At 42.5% G+C, this 26,128-nt stretch overlaps 1 protein-coding gene across 6 annotated transcripts in view; it reads left to right on the forward strand.

Moving 5' to 3' along the window:
* Positions 1-26,128, forward strand: part of SRPK2 (SRSF protein kinase 2) — a 189,423-nt gene that overhangs the window by 152,398 nt on the left and 10,897 nt on the right. For 4 of the 6 annotated variants that reach the window (XM_015599500.2, XM_015599499.2, XM_025041914.1 and 1 more), the window contains 9 exons: positions 7,911-8,076; positions 9,248-9,273; positions 10,729-10,972; positions 11,562-12,044; positions 17,319-17,419; positions 17,550-17,657; positions 22,282-22,351; positions 23,033-23,125; positions 23,504-23,596. In XM_015599500.2, coding sequence (XP_015454986.1) covers positions 7,911-8,076; positions 9,248-9,273; positions 10,729-10,972; positions 11,562-12,044; positions 17,319-17,419; positions 17,550-17,657; positions 22,282-22,351; positions 23,033-23,125; positions 23,504-23,596 — 1,384 coding nt within the window. The remainder of the gene's footprint in view (positions 1-7,910; positions 8,077-9,247; positions 9,274-10,728; positions 10,973-11,561; positions 12,045-17,318; positions 17,420-17,549; positions 17,658-22,281; positions 22,352-23,032; positions 23,126-23,503; positions 23,597-26,128) is intronic. The other 2 variants (XM_006925381.3, XM_006925380.3) reach the window with 2 other exon arrangements.

Raw genomic sequence — 26,128 nt, forward strand, 5'->3', positions numbered from 1 at the left:
AAATCTAAAGATGAATTTTTTGGAGTTTAGTGGAACTTTAATGCATATTTGTTTAATGAAGAAATGACTTAGTCACTGTATTATCCTCACCGTGATCCACATATACTGTGCTTTTGGAGACTAAGAGTTCTTGTGGTATTTTATTGTTCTAGAAAAATTTCAAAATGAAATTTTGATTTTACATCATCTGCATTTATTTCTTGTAGACATTGTGAGTAGAAGTTTTGTTTTAATGTGAACCCATCTTTAATTTTATTTAAGAAAAATATTGTCATGGAATCTGGATATTTTTTCGCCCTAATCTTTTTACTTTCAAAGTAGTAAATTGTTATATATCCCCAGTTAATAATCTTTGTACCTGAATTTCCCTTTATTCCCTCTGATTCAGTCTGTGGCTTTAGTATTGACTCCTGGGTAGTACTGAGAAAATCCTTTATTAATAGACCTACACAGTTTTGTCCCTTCCCACAATAAGACGAGGTAGGGCCAGTTTTCTAATATTCTTTCCACGTGTCCTCCTTCACCTTCAAAGTCAGGTATAGCTGACTGCGTTTCAGTCCTCATGGCTTTGTTATTTGCCATACTTCACTAGATATTTAGCCTTTGACTTCCTCTTGTTCTGTGTCTTTTACTCTTGATGCTCTTTCCATTTCTAGTACCATCATAGGCTTCTCTCTGCTCTCCCAGAGTCCAGCCTATTGCTTCTTTCCTTATTCCAGTTTATTCTTTCCGTTGGCAGTTACCTTCCTAAGTGAAACGTCATTTTAATGATTCATAATCCCCATTTACAAACTTTTAGTGGCTTTCCATTGCCTGTTTTCTAAAGTGTAACATTGTTGGCTTTCATGAAGCAGTATATGGCATGATAAAGAGCTTGGGTTTGATTGCCAAATACACCCTACTTTAGTTAAAGGACTTCGGCCAGGTTACTTAACCTCCTTGGGCCACAATTTCACCATAAATAAAAGAATAATAAGATAGCTTCCTTATTAGGTTATTGTTATGATGTGAAGGGATACTATTATTAATAATTATAAATATTTGTTCAGCGCTTCCTGTGTGCCAGGCACAGTTCTAATTCATTTGCAAATTTTAATTAATTGAATCCTCACAATAACTCCATGACATAGGTGTTTTTACTCTCCTGATTTTATGGAAGTGGAACTGAGGCATAGAGAGGTTAAGTAACTTGTCCCTACTCAGGAAGTAACTTGTATGGTGGAGCAGGAATTCAAACTCAGATAGTCTGGCTTTCGAGCTCATGCTTTTACCATTTTGCCAAGCAGCAAACACATCATATCTTTAGAATTGTTCTCGGTCTGTGTCCACTGAGAGTTAAAGCACTGTTCTTCTTATGAACCTGTTTAAGGTCTTCTACCATGTCAGCCCAGATTTCCCCTTACAAACTCTAACTCAGCTCTTATCTCCAGGTAAATTTTCCCTCATTAATTAATCTTTAAAATATGTAATACACATGAGTGTTGTAAAATACATGTTTTTCAGGCACCCAGTTTTCCTCCTGGAGTCAACCAAGTTACTAATTTCTTATGAATATGCAAAGATATCCTAAGCATTTATAAACATGTGCCTATTTACCAGAAATTTTATTCACAAATTTTTACTAGTTTGATTTTGTAGCTATTTTAGAGAAAATACTCACAGTGCCATTTTTTAGCTCCACATCTGTGATCATTTCTTTTGTCCCAGGCTGCTGGAAACACCATCCTTTCTTTTCTACCCATATTTTTAAAGACTCAAGCAAAACACTGCTTCTGTGATGAAGGCTTCTCATACTCCCCCAATTAAGGAAGGAATTTCTTTTCTCCTCGGGGTGCCTGAGGTCTGCATGTGCTCCTTTCCTAATGGCTGCAGGGTCTTTTGTAAGCCAGAGCCTCTCAGTCCTCATGTTGGGCTGACATTTGGACTGCATGATCCTTTGTTGTAGGTGCTCGTCTTGCGCGTGATTGCAAGGTGTTAGGCTGCATCGCTGACCTCTGCCTCTGCCTCAGCCACCACCACCCCCACTTGTGAACTTTGTCAAATTTGTCAAACTTTTGCCCCCAAGGAGGCAAAACTTCTTTCCATCAAGAACCACTGGAATAGAGAAATTGCAGTGAGACATGCCTTGGCAATAGACTTAATTTCAAATTCTGACTTTGGCACTGTTTTGTAACCCCGATCGATGATCAACTTACTTAGCCTCTGTGAGTCCGTTTCCTCATTTGTAAAATTGGGATGATAGTACATAAGTCGTGGCTTTCTTGTGGAGATGAATTCAGAGTACTAGTGGTAAAGCACATGGCGGAGCGCTGAGCATCCAGTGGCTGTCCTGTCTCTCCGGCTGCATTGTGCACATCTCTGATTTAGAGACACGCTGTGAGTTCCACATCTCTTCTTTGTTTCCTTCTTCTAGTAGGTGGTCAGAAAATGTTTTTGATAAGTTATCTTTTCTTAAATGAAGAAATGTGTATGCTCCTCTTATTCTGATTTTACAGAATGGTTGACCTGTGATTTGACATAGGTAAATGTTACCACTTCCTTATTTTCTAAACGTGATGACATCATTTAATCAGCCGCTTTTTTCAGGGTTTCCTATACACTTGCTGTTAACCCTTTGATCAGTTCTTAGCTGTCCTTGTGTAGCCGTGGTGACCTTGTGCTGGGTCAGAGGACAGCCATCCTGGTCACTTCTGGTGAAGGTGGAGAACTCGCCATGTGCAGTGGCCAGCAGCCCCGCCCCCGCCCCCGCCAGGCTGCTTCTCTGGACTCAAGCATGGAGTCTTGTGTTGTCTATTTATTTGCCCCATAGCTTTCTTTTTCTTTTTTCTTTTTTTTCCTTTTTAAATCAGCTTTATTGAGATCTATTTTATGTCTAGCTTTTATTTCTGAAACCAAAAGAAGAAAAATGGTGCTTGTGTTGACAGTATTTGTTATTTGTGGTACATTAAAGATGTTCCACACGTGATAGTTTCTTTAAACACCTTTGCTGTTCTTTAAACATAGCTTTGACTTTATGTAAGAGTAGCCGATTTTAAAGTTATTATTATTTTTCGTTAATATGATTGTCACATTTGTTTTGGTCTTTTAGGCGCTCACTGTTATAAGTGCTTCAATTGTGTTATACACTCTAGTTTTTACCACAGCCTTACGAGGCCAGGGACATTATCTCCACTCTACAGAAGGCCTTGCACAGGGAGGATAAAAACTTCCTCAGGTCCCACAGTTACTGTGGTGGGGGAACTAAGACTTGACTCTAAGAGGCGTAACTTTGATTCCATGCTCTCAACTGCAGGGTAGTGTGAGATGTCTACGTTGAAAGATTTGGGAGCATTTTAAATTCTAGCATGTCTTGTGAAAAGTATGCATTTGTGTCCCTGTGTGTAGTAAGTGGTTTTCCTTAATAGTCGAGATGACAACTAGATTGTTTACAAGTACAGCCATTAGGTTTTAACAGATAATTTGTAATTTGTCACTTGTGCTGCAATATGTAAGTTAGGAAGACTTTTAAAATGAAATGCTTTTCCAAACCCACCTTCGGTGGAGTGTTGGAGACTGCGGGCATACCAAGAGCTGTAGCCCTGCCTGGCAGGTTGACTCATTTGTTGTCACAAATTTTATCAGTTTTATCTATACTTAGCATTTACCATTTTAATTATTTCACTGGTCCTAATCATCAGTGAACTCATTCTGATCAAGACAGCATTGTTGAATTTTAGCTCAGAAGATAAATTTTAACTTGGTAAGCATATTTATATTCTTGGACTTGTTCAGTGTGGGATTCTATGCTAACTTGGAATTCTCCTCGAAATGTTGGGTCCTCAACTCAGAAATATGGTGAAGTCGCTCCCTTTTAATAGAGTTAAGCCTTCCGTCTCCACTCATTATTCTGCAGTCTGCATGCCGGGCACGTGGATTTATCTTTCATCCTGACTACACTCAGAAGTACAGCTGCTGGGTTTTCTCATTACCTCTCACCAGTTGGTGTGAGAAAAAGCAAGGAGCAGAAGGCTATTTCAGGACAAGGGCGATGAGGACAGAGTCCACTGAAACTTTTGTCTGAGTATCTCGTTGTTGTCCTCTCTTATCGTAGCAGGTATTTCCCGCACTTTTCCATTCAGTTTGTCACATGTTTCAGAAGCAGTTCGTAGGATTTACCTCATGTCTGTCTTAGTAAGGAAGAGAAATCCAGTGGAAGCGTTAGCTTTCCTAGGAAGAAAGTTTCTCAGCTCCAGGAGAGCTGCTCTGGCGTCTCCCCCACATCCAGAGGAATCAGTACTTGAGTGAAGCGCCCTTGCTCAGGGCCAGCTCACTCTGCTTTTCCAGCTTACCTAGCCGCCAGCGGGGTATCCTGTGGTGTGCTGCATTAGGAAGGCTTTACTCACAGAAAGAGAGGCAGGCCAAGTCTCTGCGCCCTTGTCTTGCGTTCAGGTAAGGGCGAGGAAGAAGGTCCCCATGTTGTGACGAGTCATAAAATAGTTTGGAAACTTGCTCTCATTCTGTTTCTCTTTGCCTTTTAAGATTTTGGGGGAAGCATCACTGTGGGTGGTGAGCAGAGCCAGGGAGTTGCCTTCAAGACAAGTCACCACATTACTCTCAATTTACTCTTCCTCTTATTATCTGCAAGATTACAAGACCTATTTCTAGTGAGCTGTGATAGAAAGGAGCAGACTTATGTTGTTAACACTCTGACGTGGTTCACAGGTGTATAGGGAGCAACCTTCGGGGCCATCTTGACTGGGCCTCTTATTTTATAGCTGAACTTGAGGGAAAGGACTTGCTCTGAGACATGGCTAGTTGTTTCTTGACAAAGAACTGGAGCTTCTCACTCCCAGCCCTGGGCTCTGCCTTTGCTTCAGTGCCGCTGCTGACCTGCAAGTCTGTCTCCCAGGGAGGAAACTGGCCCCTGCTCTGGGAGGGTGTGTTTGGCTCCCTTGAGTGGATGCAGCCCTGTCCCTGGCCCATATGTGGTTAGATTGATCTCAGCTTTCATGACAGCCATAGATTTGAACAGATGGCAGCCAAAGGATTTTTACAGGCTCTGCTGCCTCCTGCTGATGAGGCCAACTATGTTTTTTTAGGCAAGAAAGACAAATATACTATAATTTGACAAATGAATGCAACAGGGGAGAAATTAGTAACGGCTGCTTTTAAATGTTTATCAGAATTTGCAAGGGGAGATCTGTCCTTAAACATGAAGTCTGAGTCATTGATTTTTTTTTTCTTTTCTTTTTTTTTTTTGCATCATCATTGTTATTCTGCAGAAATTGCTTTTTGATTGCCCACCATTATTGTTTGATTCTGGGTTCTGGGGTGCTTTATTGCTTTAAAACACACTGGCTGAGAACAGAAATGATATTTTTGAAAATAAAACCATTCTTCTTAGCTTACAGCTAAAGGGTTTTTTTTTTATTTTGAAAAAATAGTATGGAATTAATAGAAATTACAGAATGAGATTATGGACTTTCATTGCTGGGATGTACCACAGAAGTTGTCAAGTAGAGCCTATTCACATGAGAGATGGAAGAAATGAGACTGGAGAGGTTTAATAAGTGACTTAGGAAAATCATAGTTATTTAGTCAATATCAGTACAAGTCTTCTGGCTTAGTTCAGTTTTACCACTTATTTTGAGCTTCCTATGAGTTAGACCTTGTTTTTGTGTTTTCCACAGATTATTTCTAAATAGGTACATTTCCCCCTTTTTTATAGATATGAAAATGGAAGCTCAGAGTGCCTTGCCCAGGGAATGAATGATTGATCAACAGTTAGGAGTAATGTTGAGTCTCGAGGTTGTGTTTTAATGCTACATCTCTTAGTTGTTTCTTTTCCTTTAATGATTTGGATTCCCAGTGGTGAAGTCTTTTTGCTTGTGTTCGTAGACATTATAAGCTGTGCTTCTTGAGGAAAGTTAATCCAGTTGAGTGCAATAGCCAATATTTTAAAAATCTGGAATCTTAAATTCTTGCTGAGAACACTTTGCTTGTCTCAGGTGCCTCGTTGTTATTGGGAACTCACATTAACACATTTAGATGGTGAATCACATGACCTGTTACCTGTGCGGCCTCCCCCACAGTAAAACAACCTAAGAACAGTGAAAGTCGTAGGGTGGAAAGATACAGGTGTTTGTGGATAAGATGGTGGTGGGAAGATCCTTAGGAAAAGTGCTGACATTTACTGGTACTGCTTGCTTAGGAACTCAGCCACGTGTTAAATTGTATTTGCTGTGCCCGTGATTCAGTTTGGTTTCCTTTTGGCCAGTCCCTTCCCTCCTACCCCCCTGGTACTGCTTGCTTAGGAACTCAGGCCACGTGTTAATTGTATTTGCTGTGCCCGTGATTCAGTTTGGTTTCCTTTTGGCCAGTCCCTTCCCTCCTACCCCCCGCATGAAACAGTAAGTTCTGTGAGGACACCAGGACCATATAAGCCCCATAAAGACAGGGTGCTTTGTATACTGCTATGTGTCAAATACCTAGACCAGCGTGTGGCCAATGATAGGCCTGGTATCATTGATTGATATTAGTCAATGCATCATGTAAAAATACTTCCTAAGAAGAGTTATTATTGATGAGAGATTTTCATCCTGTTTGAGAGAGAGGTCTTTCTGTTTTCATTTTCCTTCTAAAACCTCTCTTTCCTTACTTTCTGATGCTGTACCGTCTGATAAGGTTGTTTAGCCAGATACTCAAGGTAGACAGAAGAAACACTGGATTTTTGTTGAGAACTTTCCAGAGTTGGATGATATATCTTCTGCTTATCTTTTTCTCAGTTTCTTTTGTGGACAAGTCCCTTACATAACTTAAAATATTTGAATGATATTTGTTAAATGCTAATATTTATTAAGCATGTACAATTTATAATCTATAGGAACATGATCTGAAAAGAACTAAATGCCTTGTAAATGGAAATAAGTCCAGAAAAACTTAGGCCTTTTTTTCTGCAGTATATGCAGTGTATGCATAGTATTAGTCACCGTGGAAATGCAGATCGATGAGATACACCCTTCATACCCACTAGAGTCACTGAAATAAAAAAGACAGAACAACAAACATTGGCCATGATGAAGAAATTGGAACCTTCATACATGGCTGATGGGACTGTAAAGTGGAGCAGCCACTGTATAAAGCAGTTTGGTAGTCCAAAAAGGAGCTAAACATAGAGTTAGTTACCTTATGACCCAACAGTTGCTCTCATAGGTATATACCCAAGAAAAATAAAAACATATATTCATACAGAAACTTGAACATGAATGTTCATGGCAATATTATTTATAATAGCCCCAAAGTGGAAAACATCCAAATGTCCATCGAGTGATTGGCTAAACAAAATGTGGTATATCCAGTGGAACATTATTTGACAATTAAAAGAATGAAGTATTGATATATGCTACACATGAATGAACCTTGAAACATTATGCCAGTTACAAAAGACAACTTAGTGTGATTCCATTTATATAAAATGTCCAGAGTCAGAAAGTAGATTAGTGGTTGCTTAGGGCTGGAGGAGTTTGAAGGAGAAGGAGAAGTGACTACTAATGAGTACAGTGCTGCTTTTTTGGCTAATGATTAGATAGTGGTGATGGTTGCACATGTAAATACTACTGAGTTATACACTTGCAAGGGCAAATTGCATGGTATGTAATTTACATCTCAATAAAATCATTTAAAAAGTATATCTATAAATGCATTTGCTCCATGAGCATAAATTATCTCTGGAATTATACTCATTGGTAGCTTGTGGGAAAGAACTGCATTCCTGTGGGGGCTGGGGTGGGGAGGGAGGAAGATATTTAGTAAATATCCTTTTCTGTCTATTGAATTTTGTGCCTTGTGATAATATTACTTATTTTACAAGTTAATGTCGAATAATGAAGGTATTAATAACTCATCTCCTCTCTTGATTTTACTATGACCAGGTCCTACAGGGGTTAGATTATCTACACAGTAAGTGCAAGATCATTCATACTGACATAAAGCCCGAAAACATCTTAATGTGTGTGGATGATGCATATGTGAGAAGAATGGCGGCTGAGGCCACTGAGTGGCAGAAGGCAGGTGCTCCTCCTCCTTCAGGGTCTGCAGGTGAGCCAGCTTTGTTTCAGTCAGTTTGGGAACATTGAGAGCCTCGTAAGTTGCATATTAAAGACAATTGAGGCAAACATGTTTATATAAGGAATTTTGTAAGTGCCTGATTGCTAGAAATAACTAGACCTTTTTCTTGAGAAGATGCCCCAATTAAATTATACTTTAATATTTGAATTACTTAACTTTGTTCTCTCTTAAGCCATTTAAATTCTTACCTCCTGATGCTTTATCTACTTTTGAACATTTTTCTGTGTTGTCCACTACCCTGCAAAGGGGGTATATAGTATCAGGTTTCATGTAGCAGACCTGTAGTCAGCAGAAGTTTTTTCTAGCTTCAGGTTTGTTAGAATGCTTCCTAGTCTTCAGTTAGCGTAGCTACCTCAATCTGAGCCTAACTGGTCTATTTGGAATCAGTTACAGAAGACTCAAGGGTGGGAGAAGAATACCAAGTGACTTGGGTATTGGTGTACGGAGTTTTATGTCTGGTTTTCTCCTAGTGTAATGAAATACTCAGTGTCAGTGAAGTGTTGACTGTGTTCTCACCTCTCTTTATAACAATATCTGTGCCCTAGTGTGTCGTCAGGCAAGTGTGCACACTGAAGGGCTACAGCTCCGAGACTGGGTGTTTTTGGAGTTGCAGTGCCTCTGAATCTTGTTTTTTACCATCAGAGTGATTTTTAGATCATGGAACCACAGTCTGTCAAGCTTTTGAGGTTGGCAAGGTCTGGTCATTTGATTTCTAGAATATTTACTGCAGTATTTGATTTACTTTAGCTGTATAAACTTGCTCAATGTACATATTCCGAAGTGTTCATTGTTTATAAAACAAATTTGGTTTGATGACTGTGTTCATTTGTGAACTCGTCTCCATTTTCTTATCAGTCTGTGCTTTGGGGTTGAGTGTTTTTGAAATGAATGGGTATTTAATTTTAGATAAATAAGAGAAATAACTCCACATTGGACAACTGCTGCTGTGCTTTTTAAGAGCCAATCATTTATTTGAGTTGGGTAAACATTCTTTAGAGCTGTATGACTCAGAAGCTCTGATATTAAACAGTTGTTGAAGTTGGATAGCCATTAAAAGGCATTAATTATTTAATTTTACAATTTAAATTACATTAAGACATGTATCAGTTTTCTTCTAAACAGTCGTTTTGTTTTGTTTTAGTGAGTACGGCTCCACAGCAAAAACCTGTAAGTACTTAGACATATATGTATATATTCACCTTCATGTCAAAAGCAACAGTTTATTGTTGAACTTTACAAGTTATAATATTAGTTTCTATTTCTCTCTGCAGTCATTTTTCATTTAAGTGTTTTGAGGAATTTTTGTTGTTCCTTTGTCAATTATGGATGGTATAATGTATATTAATGTAAAAGACAGATTACATTTTAAATACTGAGTATCCTTGAATATATAAGACTTACTGTTCTGATAAACTGAACTGATATTTAGAGTTGTTCAGTGAGAGCTGTTCTAAGTTGGATATTTATTTTCCTCATATACTTTCGTGAGTGCTGTTGACTGAGCCCAGTAAAATGTGAGGTGATGGAGGTAGAGTTTAAAGTGGGATTAGTCTAAAAACACTTTACCTGATTTCTGATTGGATTCTAATTTTTTTCTGAAGCTGTTCTAATTTTTTTCTAGCCAGTAGTTAAATATGAAAGAGTATTATCTATTTTATGATCCTGTCAAAACACTAAGTCCAATCAAATGAAGCAAACTGCCTGGAATTAAATCCTACCCCAATGGACCTAAACCTGGCTTGGTTCCAGTAGAGGACAGAATGTATATATCTTGAATTGATGAGTCACCTACAGATTTAAAAAGAGCTTTATGAACTCTGTGAAAGGTCAAGAGCTTTATAAAAGCATTTGAAAAGAAATGTCCACAAATTCAGAGTGCTGCCCATAGCCATCAGTTTGGAATGGGAATCCCAGGACAGGAGTTGTGGTCGTTACGCCTGGCCTGCCGAGCAGCCCAGCCGAGCCGTTTCCCATAGTTTCCCATGGCCCGAGCAGCTTGTTTTGATTACTGATTCTGTGAAAACTGGAGGCTTTCATTGCCAGTACTTTCCAATTCAGATGGCTCTGGTTGGAGGCAGACTCAAACTGTGGCTTTTTCTGTTTTTCCTTTACTTCATATGCTCAATTTTTGCATCCACGCAGCCCTGGCTGTTGATAACAGTTCAGTGTGCGAGACCCAACTGTTGACCAACAGTGAATGAAATACACCCGTTTTGGCAGGTATTTCTTTTTTGGCAGACAGCTGGGTAAGACAGTAAGGAGAGGGACATTGTTACTTTGGATATAGGAAGCAGCAAATAAAACTGGCAAGAGACGCATTTTGTTTAAAGGTAAGGGGGTATCAGCATATTCAGTTCTTAGAGTTTAAATGAAAAAGACATTGGATTTAAGCTGCAGGACCTGGTAGCAGTCCCATTATTTGATATTAGCACTGTTTTTTTCCCTGGTTTGACTGTCACCCTAGCCCCCAGGTAGATCTCATGTCTAGACATGTGATTTTAATTGAGCACAACCTGAAAAAACAGATCGTGTTGGTATTTGCCATGCTGCCAGCACTTACGCTGTTGCCTAGTGCTTTAAAAAGAAGCAAGCTGACCTGTAGTATTTTCTTACATGTTGTAGATAGGAAAAATTTCTAAAAACAAAAAGAAAAAACTAAAAAAGAAGCAGAAAAGGCAGGCTGAGTTATTGGAAAAGCGCCTGCAGGAAATAGAAGAATTGGAGCGAGAAGCAGAAAGGAAAATCATAGAAGAAAACGTCACATCAACTGTACCTTCCAATGAACAAGATGATGACTACTGCCCAGAGGTGAAACTAAAAACAGGATTAGAGGAGGCGGCTGAGGAAGAGACTGCACATGACAATGGTCAGTGAAATCTGGGGAAGGGGCTGTGGAGGGGCCCAGGCCTTCATTAATAGGGACACTCATCCCCGCCCCAGGTTATCACAGAGTCGACATTGTGCTGCTTCTTAGATAAGAGAATGAGTCTTACTCCTCATTTGGGAATATGGAGAACAGTCTGGTGGTTCGTTTGTATAATGTATGCCAGAAATATTTTAAAAGATTTTAAAACATGTCTGAGAAAATATCTGAGAGACAGCATGTGTCTGTCATGCTAATGACTGTCCTTTATTTTGCAATTAACCGTTTACCTAATAGTAATGCACCCAGTACAAAACCTTTTCTGAAGATTGTAGAGAAGAGGGCAAAAATGGAAGTGCAGCTATTACAGTAATTTTCTCCCAAAAGCTAACTTTTTCGAATAAGAGTAGGCTAGTTATTTAGTAAATGAAGAGTAAGATTTTGAAAACCTGAGGATTTTACCCTGAAAGTCAAGAAGTGTACATAAGTTAAGCACATTCAGAAATGTCTCTTGTTGGAGGAGATAAGTACCTAGTGCCACCGTGTTAGGGAGGGTAACAAGTTTTAATTCTTAACTCATCACCCTTTTAAGGTGAAGCTGAGGACCAGGAAGAGAAAGAAGACACCGAGAAAGAGAACACTGAGAAAGATGAAGACGATGTTGAACAAGAACTTGTGAACATAGACCCTACGTGGATAGAATCACCCAAAACCAATGGCCATATTGAGAATGGCCCATTCCTCCTGGAACCGCAGCTGGATGATGAAGATGATGATGATGAAGATTGCCCAAATCCAGAGGAATATAACCTTGATGAGCCAAATGCAGAAAGTGATTACACATATAGCAGCTCCTATGAACAATTCAATGGTGAATTGCCAAATGGACGACATAAAATTCCTGAGTCACAGTTTCCAGAGTTTTCCACATCATTGTTCTCTGGGCCCTTAGAACCTGTGGCTTGTGGCTCTGCACTTTCCGGGGGATCCCCACTTACCGAGCATGAGGGGAGCAGTCCATCCCATGACAGAAGCAGAACGGTTTCAGCCTCCAGCACTGGGGATTTGCCAAAAAGTAAGTGTCCCTCCCTATCAGCTATCTGCCTTCAATGGCCTAAGTGTCACACACTTGACAGATGCTGTGAAGGGAATTGGCTGGAGGTGGTAAAGCTATGTATGTATGCATTATCCATTTTCATTTTATTACTTTTATACTTGCAAATAAGTAATTATTGTAAAATATATTTTGTGCCACTGGGCTTTCTCTTGCTTTCTGCTTATCAGATCTCATTTCTTAGCTTTCCTCATTCTTTCTATATTTAGTTAGAGACATCATACATTTGCAAACCTTCCAAGTCTAAGAACTTAGGCCTATAGCTTTCTAGAATGTGTAGTTTAATTTATAATTTGTACTTCCATCTGGTAGTGCAATATTTAGTTTTGTTTTTTGTTTTGTTTAGTTTCTATTCAAGGAAAAATGCCTGCTCTTTGTCTATATTGAGGAAGAGGTATCTTTATTTTGATACTTGTTCTGATTATAGGACTTAGCTATTGAAATTTTAAAGGAAGTGGGATGGATTCAAATGTGATAACTTATATCGAACCCTTAATTTGAGAGTGACTTATCTCTGCGGGTGACATGCCAAGGGACTTCAGTAAGCAAACACTGGACATCATGGTTGGTTCCCATTCTGGCCCACAGTCGAACGCTCAGAAACCTCCTCTACTCCCTCTGCTGACAGGAGTGTTTAACACAGGGGGAGTACTTGGGTGAGCCAGGCCATGAAATTCGGCAGACCTTTTCATTCTAGCAGGTAGGAGACCTGCAGAGCTGCCTTTATTACTCATTAGCTGTAACTAATTATCCTAAAGCTGTGGTTTTCTTTATTCCTTTTTTTTTTTTTTTTTTAACTCAGGTAGACATATTCTGTTGCTATTTATGTTTACTCTGAGCAGAACTTTTTGAAGGTATGTATAAGATGCTGTCGGCTAGGATGTCGGTTTATCTAAGGAAGAGCTCACCTCTGTGTGTCTCCTTTACTCTCAGGCTACTGCTGCACTAGTTCTGACACTTTCGGCCACCAACTGTAGCATAGCCTCTTCTGGGTTTCTTTAAGACATAATAAAGAATGTCTGTGTGCACAGGGCATGTTCACTCATGCTTCTGTTTTACTTTTGCTTTTATTTTACCTCTGGCTTACAATGTTTCCTCCTATTTATTTATTGTCCATCATTCTGGCAATCTTTTATTCTTTTGTCAGGTAGCAGCTCAAACATAAGCCTTCTCTTTTTCCAAGCAGGCCTGTTCTCTTTTCCTACTGGTCATGCTTTTCTTAACTGTATGGACATTGTTTGTTTCCATTATCTTTGTCTTCACTAGGATGTAAACTCTTTGAGTGTGTTGTCTGTTTTTTTCTTTGTATCCTCAGCATCTAACTCAGTGTTAAGATAAATATTTATTGAGTAATGAACAAACAAATCAGTGATACCTGGTTATATTCTTCTATTCTTCCATTTCTCCCACCTTTTCCCATTCACAATCAAAATTTTACTCTGTCTAACACATTCCATCCTTAGCACCCTGTGTGTTAGGTGAATCGGGGAGAAATAAAAGAGGTCTACATTTTTTTTTCATTGATCCCAATCTCTTACCAAGTATACCTGTTCAATATTGTTAAATTCCAGGGATGTGGTAGGGACAGGATCAGATCTCCGTATCCAGTCATGTGTTTTGTTTTTCATCTTGGTTGTTTGATAGCCATGGGTAATCCTCCTGCATAGAGGTATTTCCTGCATGGAACGGTCATGGCCTAGAGGCTGGGAGATGGCCACCTGGTATAACATGAACAGGAGGCAAGAAAAACAAGCTTTCTTCAGAACGTGTGTAGATCCTTATTGTTAAAGCAGAGTGTATACATTAGGGAATAGTAGAAGAAAAGGCTGGGCCAGAAGGAGATCGAGGGAAGAGCTTACATGCCAGGCTAAAGAATGTGAACTTTTCCCTAGAGTAATTTGGTGACCATTGGCAGTTGAGAAGAGGAGACAGGATTTCTCTTGGATTATTAGCTACTAGAGTCGTAGCCTAGGTGTTGTTCTCATCACATCTGAAGGACAGAGACCCTGGAGCGTAGTGGTCTTGCTGGCTTCAACCTGCAGCAATGTTGGTGTATGTCGAGTCCTTTCACTTTCACCTTGAAGTCACCGTCAGCCCTTGCTTAGGCTGCTGTCATATGGGCTCCCTGCTGATCTCACTTCGACTCTCGCTCCCTAGCCTGTTTTCTGTAAAGCAGTCCAGAGAGAGCTTTTTAAACACATCCCATCCCCCCGCCCATGATCGCCAATGTATTTCTTCTTAGAATAACACCCAGAGACATCGCTCTAAAGCTTACAAGGTCTATGCAGCCTGTTCCCTGGCAGCTCGCTCTCTGATACCATCTCCTGCATCACCCCCTTTCTCTTTCTTGTGCTCGTTCTGCACCTCCCACACGGGCTTCTTTTTACAGTTTCTCAAAAGTGGGAGCTTGTTTGTGCCTCCTTACACTTTGTACTTGCTGTCTCCTTTGTCTGTGCCTCTCTTTTTTCAGACCTTTCCTCAGATGTCACCTTCTCAGAAAAGACCTCCCCTGAACACCCTTATCGCCGTCCATCTCCTTCCTTTGTTTTTCTTCATAGCATATAGAGCCACTGACATGGTGTGTGAGTCATTCATTTTATTTACTTTATTGCCCACATTCCCAAGCCTGGACGTGAGTTTCCTAATTTGGGGTGTGATGAGGTAACCTTGTATGTCTTGTTTCTGCTGTTTCCAGTGCCAAGACAGCACCTGTCACGTAGAAGCAACTCAGTAAATATTCGGTGAATGAGTAGGCCAGGTTTGGGCATTAAATCTCCCACTTTTTCTGCTTGGGCCTGGTATTGAACCTCCTACATATAGCAAGAGTATTCATGCCTCCCTTGTAAGGATGTTTTAAACTATAAAGAGTTAGTGTGGGCCTAGTACAGGGGCTTGCAGATAAGTAGTGATGGCTGTTTCAGCACTCGGAGGCTCCACTGGCTGCCACCTTACTGGTTTCTAGGATAGCTTCACATGGAATGAAATTGTACGATGTTAACCAAAGACTGGCTTATCAGAAATGACTTACGGGCCCCTGCCCTTCCTGAAGTGAAATCTTTCTACCTCTCTCTTCCCACTTTCCATTCTCTCTTTGGTAGAAGCGTAGAGCAAGGAAGAGCTGTGTGATAGGTCACCACGACAATGACTTAATCAGAGGAAGTGATCTGATTCTTAGGCCAAGTAAAATTGGTATGATTACACAGCAAGCATGAGTGTCCTTGTTTTTAAATGCACTTTTTTGAGCGCTATAGTTAGTTATCCTGGTATAGGTAACTGAGAAAGAAAGAAATATGAGCAAATTATTTTTTACCTCCTCTGTGTTCTTATACAATTAAAATTTTAAGGTAAATTCCATAGTATCATTTGTGAGCTGGCTCACTATGTATGAATCTGAACCAGGAAGAAAACAGCATGTCACCAAAGAAGGGTTGGCCCGTCACTGTCCAGTTAGAAGCCTCAGTCTCAGAGGGCGGGTGGCCCAGCTGGTCTCAGGCAGAGCAGGACCCCCGGATCTGGCCATCCAGTAGCTGCTACGGCTCTCCTGTGTTTGGTCTTTGATTCATTCGTGGAGGAGGAGTGGTCCCTTCCTCTTCCTCCTCTTCAGTGAATCTCAAACACTTTAGGTCATTTGCCAGAGTCTTAAGACTTGTAGGAGTTGAAACTAGATTTGAATCTAGTTCTGCAGTCCTCAAATTCAATTTTCTTGCCTCCTGACTCTCCTTGATTAAATGATGTGAAGATTCATCTAGCCAGTTCTTGTGCTGCCAGTCCATCCAATGGCTCAGTATTTTTATGTTTCTTCTGGAACTTTCCTCTTAGTCCACTCTCCGTTCAGGGTATTCAGTTTGCCTCCTTATGTGGTCTCCGTGCTGCTTTCTTCACATCGTTTCTGAGTTCCTGTGTCTCTTTTCCTCAGTTCATTCCTGGCCTTTGGTGAGGCCCCGTGGTGGATCAGCCTTCTTATAAAGAGGGAAGTAGACCTAGGGGAGTAGCAAGAAGGGAACATGCGAGCCTGGCCGGCCCAGGTTGATCCATAAGCCCGAGGAATGGGTCTTGGGGGTTAAAACATTGGCCAGAGTTCTCTCCACACCCTTTGACCCCCTGCAAGGGAGCCGTGACAGTGCCCTAGGTCCTGGACGCCTGGCCTGCCCGCTGCCCTGCTGACAGTGTGGCTGACCTGGCCTTGCTGCCTGTGTGGGATGCCAAGGGATCAGAGCCTCCTCCAGCCCTGTGGCCTCACAGCACAGACATGCCCAAAAGGAGGTTTGGTTAGTTTTAGCAATGCCCCAGCTTTGAGTGAACAAAAGGGTGTTTGATATTCTGTATCGAGCAGGCTTTCCTGTTTAGTCTATAAATACCATTTCAGATTTACTTCTAAAATAAATAAAAGCCATAGTTATATCTTGTCCTTTCCAGAAATCCGAGCCTGTAGGTCAGTTTGAGGTTTGATGAAGATGCTGACTCAACTTCAGCGTTTTCTGCCTGGGCCTCATCAATTTATATTTCTTTGTCACTTGCCCCCTGATTAACTGTGCTTGATGCAGGCATGGTCTCAACTTACCTCAGAAGCTCTTCTAGTCCCAAGAGCCCTGAGAAGCCTGGCCCTGTGCCTGCTGTTGAGATTCTCTCAGGGTTGCCCCGGGGTTTAGAATGGCCCAATTAATTGACAAGATCCTGAGGGACCTCAGGGGTTGCCTTTATGGCCAAGGCCATCTCAGGAGACCTCTATTCTAGAGTGTTTCTTGTTCAGAGCTAAACCAGGATTGATTAGTCCTGGCCTTTAATTTGTATTTATTAATCAACCATCATCTAATCCTTGAGGTTAGTCCAGGTAGAAGAAGGGGTAGGGTGTATGGGTACTAGGTGAACTGTGAGTCACTCAGTAAGGATTGAGTCCTCTCTCTGTGTAATAATGCACAGATGGGCGAGATGTGTGTGGTCCATTACAGAATGGGCTCTGATACAATGAGGAACAGCTAGAGGGATGCAGACGGGAGCACAGCAGGGCTGACTGAGAGGCGAAGGAATCAGGAACAAAGGAGAAAGGGCAAGACAGTCTCTCGGTGGCCAATTTTCTCTTTTGTGAAATATTTTCCAGGGATTTAGGATTCCATGGCTAAATGATCATCCCATCACTTTTCTAGAAAAGGAGGCTCTGTGCCTGGCAAACATTGTGTGCACACATGCAAACCGCTTGTCCCATGCACTAACTGTCCTGCTGTTTGCTCATGCCAGCAAAAACCCGGGCGGCTGACTTGTTGGTGAATCCCCTGGATCCACGGAACGCTGATAAAATTAGAGTTAAAATTGCTGACCTGGGAAATGCTTGTTGGGTGGTAAGTAGAGTTTTATTTCTAAAACATTTTGGTCATGATCATGTGTTAAAAGACACTTCTGAATTCACTGTTGTTGTTGTTTTCTTTTTTAATGTGTTCCACCCTGGTAATGCATTCTGTTCCCTTTCAGCATAAACACTTCACAGAAGACATCCAGACACGTCAGTATAGATCCATAGAGGTTTTAATAGGAGCAGGTTACAGCACACCTGCTGACATTTGGAGTACGGCATGTATGGTAAGAACGGCCTTGGCCATTTTCTCCTGTGTAAAGGCTCATCCCTTTAATGCTTACCAGTGCATGCTGTCTGAAGTTTTTCTGACTCTGAAGATTGTCCACCATGGGATGGGTGAGGGGAAGGTTTTGCTGCATTGGGTATCTTAAGAATTGGAAGAATTCTTCTTAGGCATGTCCTGGGTTTGGTCTGGTTTGGTCTTGTGAGTGACAGTCTCTCCTCAAGGCCAGGTGCAGCCCACAACCCAGAGAATCAGACCCTCCGCTGTGGTGACAAAATGACTTCTAGGTAATTGCTTTTGGTTACTGAAAGCTTTCAGGTTGTATGTAGCTTCATCTTCACTCATGCTGTGGAGGAAGATGAGACGGCCGTGTTAGGTGAAGACCGTCTGGGGCTCGAAGGCTGGAGTCCTTTGTGGTGGCCTCTGACAGACCTTATCTCCTTATAGAGAGGAAAGGAATACCCATTTCCAATGTTTTATATCTCGTCTTTTTTAAGCAAAATCTAGAGAATATTCTGGCTTATTGCTCTGGGCTGGGCTACCTGGTCACTTTTGAGATACCAGCATCTGCATATGTTCCTCTGACTGAATCTGTTCCCATAGAGCTCCCAGGCCTCAGGATACCTCCTCTTCCACCAGTGTGTCATATCCATTGTTACTGCCAATTTTGTACATCATAAGTGTAGCTGTGTCTAAACTCTCCCCCAACCCCGACCAGCATGTCTCTTTCTCACGCCTTACCTGTGAGTTGATGAGCACGAATGGTCCATCTGTAAGTCAATTTCAGTTTCTCTTTCTTTGCCCTCTTTTCCTAGCCAGTTTAGCACCTTCCTCTTCATGGGCTGTACTTCGTAGTCCCGTGTTAGAAAGGGGGTGCGTGTGCATGCCTGCGTGTAGTTTAGGGTGGTGGTTCATGCTTTTTTAATTTCATATTTTTTTCCAAAGTCTCTTTTGATATTTAAATGCAAGGGCATGTGTATAAAGTGCGACATTTGCTTTCTCATTAAAAAAGCAATGCTGAATAATTAAATTCACTGTTGTTCAAAGATTAACAATTGACTATATTGGCCTCTGATACTAAAGTAAAAGCATTGTTTAATGGCCAGTGCTAAAACAATATGAATAAAAGCAGATGTTTTGTGTCTTTCAAGTTAGCATGATCTGAGGCAAGAGATAAGGCCAAATAGAGATGGCCACTGCGCCTTTCTATTCCCACATTGCTCTGATGGCTAATAACCAGATAAGTTTTAAAATGAAGTTTTTTAGTAAGTTTAAAAAAAAAAATGAAGTCCTTGCTGTTGTCGGGTATAGAAAAGAATGTTTAAAAGCATTGGTGGAAATGCGATCATTCCTTTGAGTTTAGAGACCACTGTGTGGAGAGGAATTAGACACACTCTGTGTGACTCCAGAGGGCAGGATGGGGCGTAGGGGCTGGGAGGCCGTGGGAGGCCGAGGTCAGTTGAAAGAGGGAGCACTTTGAACAGTTAGAGCTGCGGGGGATGAGTGTTCCATTTCAGGATGTGGTGAGGCCGCGCCTTACTTGTCCCCAGTAACTCGGAAGAGGCTGTATCAGGGCTGCCCTGAATTAGACTCTGAGAACTCTTTCAACTCTGAAATCCTGTGCTGCTAATTTTGGGTGTTAAATTTAAGTGATATAACCAGAAAAATAGGACAAGATCGCAGATGTTGTAAAATAATGGTGAAGCTGTCAGTACAGTTTTATACCAGATTATCTGCCTTGTTAGATAAGCGTTTGTACCTCTACCACTGTTGCTATGAACAGTGGCATAAACATCAGTAATTCCTAAGGGAAGGGATTGACTTGGTCTCCTTTTGCCTCCGACCCCCCACCTTTCCAAGAAATTAAGTATAGGTTCCCCCATTGCTGCTTATGAGGGTTTTTTGAAATCAGTTGGTTGTCAAAGGGGTGATTTTTTTTTTTTTCCTGGAAGGGGCAAGCCTTTATTCCCCACCCTGTCCCCTTATCCCCGAAGGTCATAGCCGCGAGGTCTTGCTGTTCTTCATAGAGAACCTGGAAAAGATGAAGCAGTGTTTCCTCACCACTACCCGTTTGTTGAAGTTTAAAAATATAACAGTATATTAAATTCATAATAATACCAAGCCATGATAAAGCTCAAGACTGTTCTCGGTGGTAAATCCCAGAGTCCTTTGAGTGTTATAAATGGCATCGAATCTGAACAGAGACAGTGGTGGAGATGAGCACCCCTGTGTGGTGGCTGTTACCTGTGGGCGCATACTAATACGTACCTTTGCTGTTGTCAGCAGAGCTTTCACAGCTGAGAAAGCACGACAATATCAAGCACAGCTGGGATGTATCAGTTGTTGACTCTCCTTTTTCTTGAGCTTGGGGCCCCTCCAGATGTAAGTGTATATGATCTAATAATTCTGTGTGGGCTGAGGTGTTTGAGGCTCCTCTGTGTTTGGATGACAGAGTGCCTCAATAGTAGGTTTTTTTTTTTTATGGACTCCATGGTGAGCCTGAGTCAGTGCCATAGAAACAAGCCAGTCTGATAAATTCCACCAAACTCCTTCAGCACTGATCACATCACAGAACTAATAGGTGCCCTTATTTATTCAGAATGGAGCATGTTGGCATGGGAGGGCATTTCAGGAAAGAGATCTCTCCAGAACCTGAGAACAGAGGTTGGTCCAGGGAAAGGCCCAAGGAGGGCATCAAGCCAAGTACAGAGAGAAGAATCCAAAGTTCCTAAGTATTAAAAATAAATAATAATTATCCAGATTATAGTGGGAGTAACCTCTTGAGTTGACGGCAGTAATCTTTCATGGTTTCATAGTTGCTACCATAAAAGCAGGTCGCAAAGTGCAGAGGCTGATGTTTTCATGGTAACATGTGTTTGCCCTGTTGTGCATGTCCTGTCTGTTAAGAAAATCTCGTCACTCTCCAGAGAACCAGGACCAGATACCAGGACGGGAGCCTCCGCCTTGCCTCTCCCTTTTCTCTTTTAAATGATTTCATCGATAGGCTTCTTTGACTTAAGGGTTTCATTGGAAATACGTGGGTGCTAATCAAAACAGTCATCTTTCAAAGAACACTCAGCTGATATATCTTAGTGTTAGACCGTAAGAAATACATACAACCAGATTGAAACGTTTTTCAAAGTTAATGAGAGTGGATGAGGACCCCCGGAAGTGGTGCTTTCTGTAGAGCTTCCGTCACATAGCTTTTCGGATCTTCTTTTTCTACTAGGGTTTCACCTTTTTCTCCTGGCTTGTATTGAGTTGACTGTGTCCTAGGTGAGGAATCTAGCTGTCCCTCTTGGGTTTGTGGCCCAATGTGAGGTTTTTTAACCCTGATTTGGGGTTGGCCCAGTGTCTTTACTGCTTTTTGGGTAGAGAGGAGAGGCCCCAGTGAGGACCTGCCCAGGATGACCTGCACTTGGATGGACACCTTACTCTGTGCTAAGACTTGACATGTCCGGGTCCTGCTCAGACCCACGTTTAGTTCAGGGCAGGGATCCTGCATTCGTGAACTAGTGGTCCTGAGCTGAGTGTGCCCATCTGTGGTTTGTTTAGATTGCCAGGAAAGGTACCCCAGCTGCAGGCAGACGAATCTTCCCCAAGGGCACCTTCTCCCTACTCTGTGCTTATTGGCAGGAGAAGATGGGTCAGTGCAGTGACGACTCATCAAGGACAGGGGTGGGGAGGCCAGTGTCTCGGGAGGGGTGGCGGTGGTGCCGTGGCGTCTGGTCCACTGTATCAGTGCAGGTGGCACTGGGCCCGAGTGCCTTCTGGAACAGCAAGATCTTATACAGAATAGAAGTAACTGTGGCAAAAACCAAAACTGGCATTTAGCTTATCCTTTTTTATATTGTTTTAAAATCATGACATTTGTCGATCAGCAGAGTGAAGGAGTTGCCGTCTCTATGTATTGTTACCAAATTAAACTCATGGTCCTGAAATTGCGTGTGTGTGTGTGTGTGAACAAGGGAACTAGACTATGCCCTCGCCCACCCCCCCACAACCGATATGTTAGGGACAGACAATGGTCACCCAGGAAACTCGCTCTCCTTAGTGATCTGGTTCCTCCTGGCCCCCAGGTGACAGAGCAGTGGGGCTTCTTAAGCTCTACGTGTTCTTTTGATTTAGTCAGAAATAAATGAAATGATAAGGGATTGCTGAAAATAGCCCTTGGTTATTAAGACATGAAGGTCTTTGCTTCAAAGGAGCAGCAGCACCCACCATCCAGGTTAGCCTGCAGTTTGAGGTCAGGCGCTGGGGTCAGACAGACCTGTGGCCTGGATTGTGCCCTTCTTCTGCCATGAGGAGCGGAGTGCCGTGCTCCAGCTAGGCCTGCACGCTCTGCTTGCTGATGCGCAGACATGGCCATTTTGCTTCTTACAGAATGAAGAGAGTACACAGCCCTTACATCTTGCAGTGGAGGAGGTGTAAGAATGTTTCTGAAGCTTATTTTCACTTTTTGGAAGAAGAAAAAATTTGGTGTTGAGCCCTTTTATAATAGAAGGCTCTCTGGTTCAATTCAGATCCTCATAGAACATAGGTCTCTTTTAAAAGGAGAAACTCACTCTGACTTGGGGGGGCCAGTCTCTACGAAGTGCCTTAGCATGTCATCTGTTGTGTCCTAGGCATTTGAGCTGGCAACAGGAGATTATTTGTTTGAACCACATTCTGGGGAGGACTATTCCAGAGATGAAGGTAAGTATCGCTGGCAGCTGAATACCTCAGTCCTTGTCTACTGGGGGTCCTGAAATTCTGGAGAGCATTGTATCTATGTACTGAAATAGAGCTATGTTTGGGTTATCAAATGCCCAATTTAGATGCTGCTTTTCTTTTTCTTTTCTTTTTTTTTTAAATTTGAGCTTGAAGCCCACTCAATTGCAGTGAATGGACAGCGCTTCCTGGCGGGGGTAGTACTCTGGAGAGCCCTTGGCCTCGAGCTGGCCCACCTCTCCCTCCTGCTGCCCACAGGCCCTAAACCCAGCTGGCCAGGGGAGGACAGGCTGTACAAGCCCCAGAGCCTCTCCGAGGTCCTTTTGTCTACTGATCTCCTGCCCATTTTTCTGTCCTGTTTGGCAGCTGAGTTGAAAACCAAGGAATTCTGGCTTGAATTCCATCTGTAAACCTGACCATCTCCAGGCTTATTTGTTTGCAATGCTAGGGGTTGCCTGGGGTGAGCTGGCATCAGTCACCATTTATGCTCCAGATGATGCCTGAGGCCTGCCAGTCCCAGATGCTGCTGCATGGATGAGCTGCAGACATTGTTGATTTGAATCTATTTCTGAGTTTTTACTAATGTCAATTTTTTTCCCTCTTCTTTTATCCCCTCCTTCCCTTTGCCCCTCCCATTCCCATATCCCTTTTTTCTCTCCTCCATAGACCACATAGCCCACATCATAGAGCTGCTAGGCAGTATCCCAAGGCACTTTGCTCTATCTGGAAAATATTCTCGGGAATTCTTCAATCGCAGAGGTAGTACCTCTTCTTTTTGAAAAGCGCACGATGCAGACAGAAACGGAATAGTAGCTGCCAGTTGCAGCAATAATGGTGACAGAGGCATTTCTCCTAAATTCAAAAAGCAACCCAGCAGAATTCCTGTGCTCATTTAGAAGTTGCGGGGGAAGACGCAGTTCGGCCCTGTGCCGTGGTCGCCCTGTGCATCGGTTCCTCCAGCCGCAGTGCCCTCAGCTGCCGGGCGCCCCGCGCCAGGCCGCACGGGCACAGCCGGTGCCTTCGATTGTTGAAGTCGCGCTCTGTTTCTGTCTGCGCGGGCGGTGGCAGTGTCTGCATGCAGTGTACTGATTAAACTGTCGTGTGTTTCTGTTTTGCTGGCAATGTTTCCCAATGCAGATCACATAGCATTGATCATTGAACTGCTGGGGAAAGTTCCTCGAAAATACGCTATGTTGGGAAAATATTCCAAGGAGTTTTTCACCAGAAAAGGTAACGGTATTTATGTGACAGTAATTTCAGCATAATCCTCCCCAAAAAGGAGAAATTAAGCTTTCACAATTGGGCAGTGGAGAAAGATTTGGACTTTAACAACAGGGGCATTCTGCTGAAGAAAGCTCCCGAGAAATCATCTTGAATGAACCATCTGATATCTGTGGAACAAGAATTTTGTAAGAGACAGCTTTCCTAAAATCCTTTATGTCCTCCATACCTCCTCTTTCCTACTCTAAGCACCAATCTGTACATTCAAGTATTTATAAAAAGGAGTTTAAGAGATTTTTAGAAATCAGCTAAACTTACTTTTACATTTTTCCATGTTGTTCATGGAGCCCAGAGTGTTTCTGCATTGAAGCGGAGGCAGCCTAGAGACTGGACCTGATGTGTGTCCACTGACGTCCTCTTTGATCTTTCTGAGCTATTTCTGTGGCAGGTGTAGGTCTGTGAAATCTCACACGCTTACAAATCACATTCTGTTCTCCCATTGTATTACCCCACACTGTAGAGCCAGTTTGTTTTAATGTTGCAGTTCTTGTTTGTCTCCCCTCGGCATGACCCGGAACAACTGTTTCTTTGCCCTGTGTAATTCCTTCCATCAGCTTGTGGTAGATTGATTTTTTAAAAGCACCCAAAAGCCCCAGGGGATTTATATTTAAAGAACCCCTCCCCAGAGATGTATTCTTTTTAGATTTTTTTTTTTGGGGGGGGGAGGGCAAGTTATAACACCCTTAAAGAATTTTTCAAGTTGGTCATGGAGCAGGGCATGGAGTTTCTAGAAATTTCTGAAAGTCCCAGATACTCTGTCTCCCCTGATTTAGCCAAATTTGGAGCACCAGCTTGACTTTTAATTTTCCTGTGAGATTAGGAACTCTTGCAGTGTAGTAATCCTTTATTATGCGCTTCAGTGTTGTTCGGCCAGACTAGCCCTTTTCTGCCCTTAGGTTGCTTTTCCCTGGTGGGTGTGTGAGACTGGAGAGCTGGCCACATGGAGGTGGTGGTTTCCTGCTGCACTTACGTGAGCTCAGGACCACAACTCCCAGCCATTCTGGGACCACCCAGTGGGCAGTCTGTGACATGCAACTAGACACATTACCTTTTTAAGGCTTATCACGGGGAGAAAAAGTCAGGGAAAATGTTCTTCACACAATCTGTGTTAATTTGGCTTCTGGGAATCTGGTCTTTGAGTCTGGATCACGTGAGCAAGACAGAAAGTTCTCCTCTCGCACATAGGTCCAAGTAGTGTTAAGGGCAGTAAAATGCCTTGGCCATTGAACGGAGCTGGACTTTGAGCATGTTGTAAGACTGGGGCTCTTGTCATGATGTTATCTCTGAACCTCTGTTCCACTGGGGGTAACTTCAGAGTGTGTCGTCGTAATAAGAAAGTATAAAAGGGTGCCTGTGTAGCACGTGGCACAGAGAGTAGCGATGTTACTGCCAAAGCAAAAGTTATGCATAGGAAAACAATATAAACATTGTGAACTTCTAGACAGCAATATTACTGAGAAAGCAGACTCATTTTAGGAAGCTTCCAGAAACTTACTTGAAAATGATTGAAGCAAGGGAAAGCTCTGGATTATTATGGCCTGGGATTCAATGTGGCTTGGGAACTGTTTATTTTAATCAGGGCAGACCCCCTTCTTCCACATTTCAGAATGTTTTCAGAACCTGTGGGAGATGGCCTGGCCCCCAGGAGCTCTTGGCCAGTAGGTGACTTGCAGGGAACCCTCAGCCATTTCCTTCACCATTGTCAGATGGGCGTTGGGCAAGGGAGGGAATGGTAGGGTGGCCAAGCTACCAGTCTAGTCTGTCATGGAAATAGAGGACAATATTGACCTGCTAATGCTCCAGAGGGGAGAGGGAAGAACCAAGAGGACACTGAGCCGTAACACCTGTTTCTCCAGCCAAGTGAAGAGGCTGCCTTAGGCAGATGAGCAGGCTCTGGCACCAGGCTGTGGGGAGTCTCATTTCTCACCATGGGCGTAAGGCATGGCGAGGGCCAGCAGCCAATAAAGAGACTCAAGGAGTGTTTTTTAATTGTACAGCTCCTTACCATTTCCTCTGCAGCAAGGAGCCGTTTAGAGAGACTGGGCTCCTCAGTTATCTGTGTCCATTATCTGTGGATTGGGAAACACAGACTATGAACTGTGGTGAAAAAGAAGAGGGACAAAAGGAGAGCCTTGCATGGTGAGAAGATGAAGTCATGAACATTGAGGTATTTGAAGGGACCGCTCTGAGCGGCGCGAGGTCACGTGTGCTTGGGGTAGCAGCTGCCCTGATACGCTCCTGCTGTTAGGCTTTGCCACTGGCCTGAACCGCAAACCTCCAGGGACGGCGCCTGCTGAATACCAGCCCAGAAGCAACAGTGGGCCTCAACCCTCTCCTCACCCCATTTGGCAGGAACTTTCTTCAGAGGACAGGTTTATGAGTTTATTCATCATGGTGAACTAGTGTCGAATGGGAGGTTGGTTTCAGCCCAGAGCTCCCTGTCCAGTGGCCCATGTGCTGAGAGACAGCTTTCACATTGGC

Source organism: Pteropus alecto, unplaced genomic scaffold (assembly GCF_000325575.1).
Source record: "Pteropus alecto unplaced genomic scaffold, ASM32557v1 scaffold109, whole genome shotgun sequence".
Classification (NCBI taxonomy): Eukaryota; Metazoa; Chordata; class Mammalia; order Chiroptera; family Pteropodidae; genus Pteropus; species Pteropus alecto.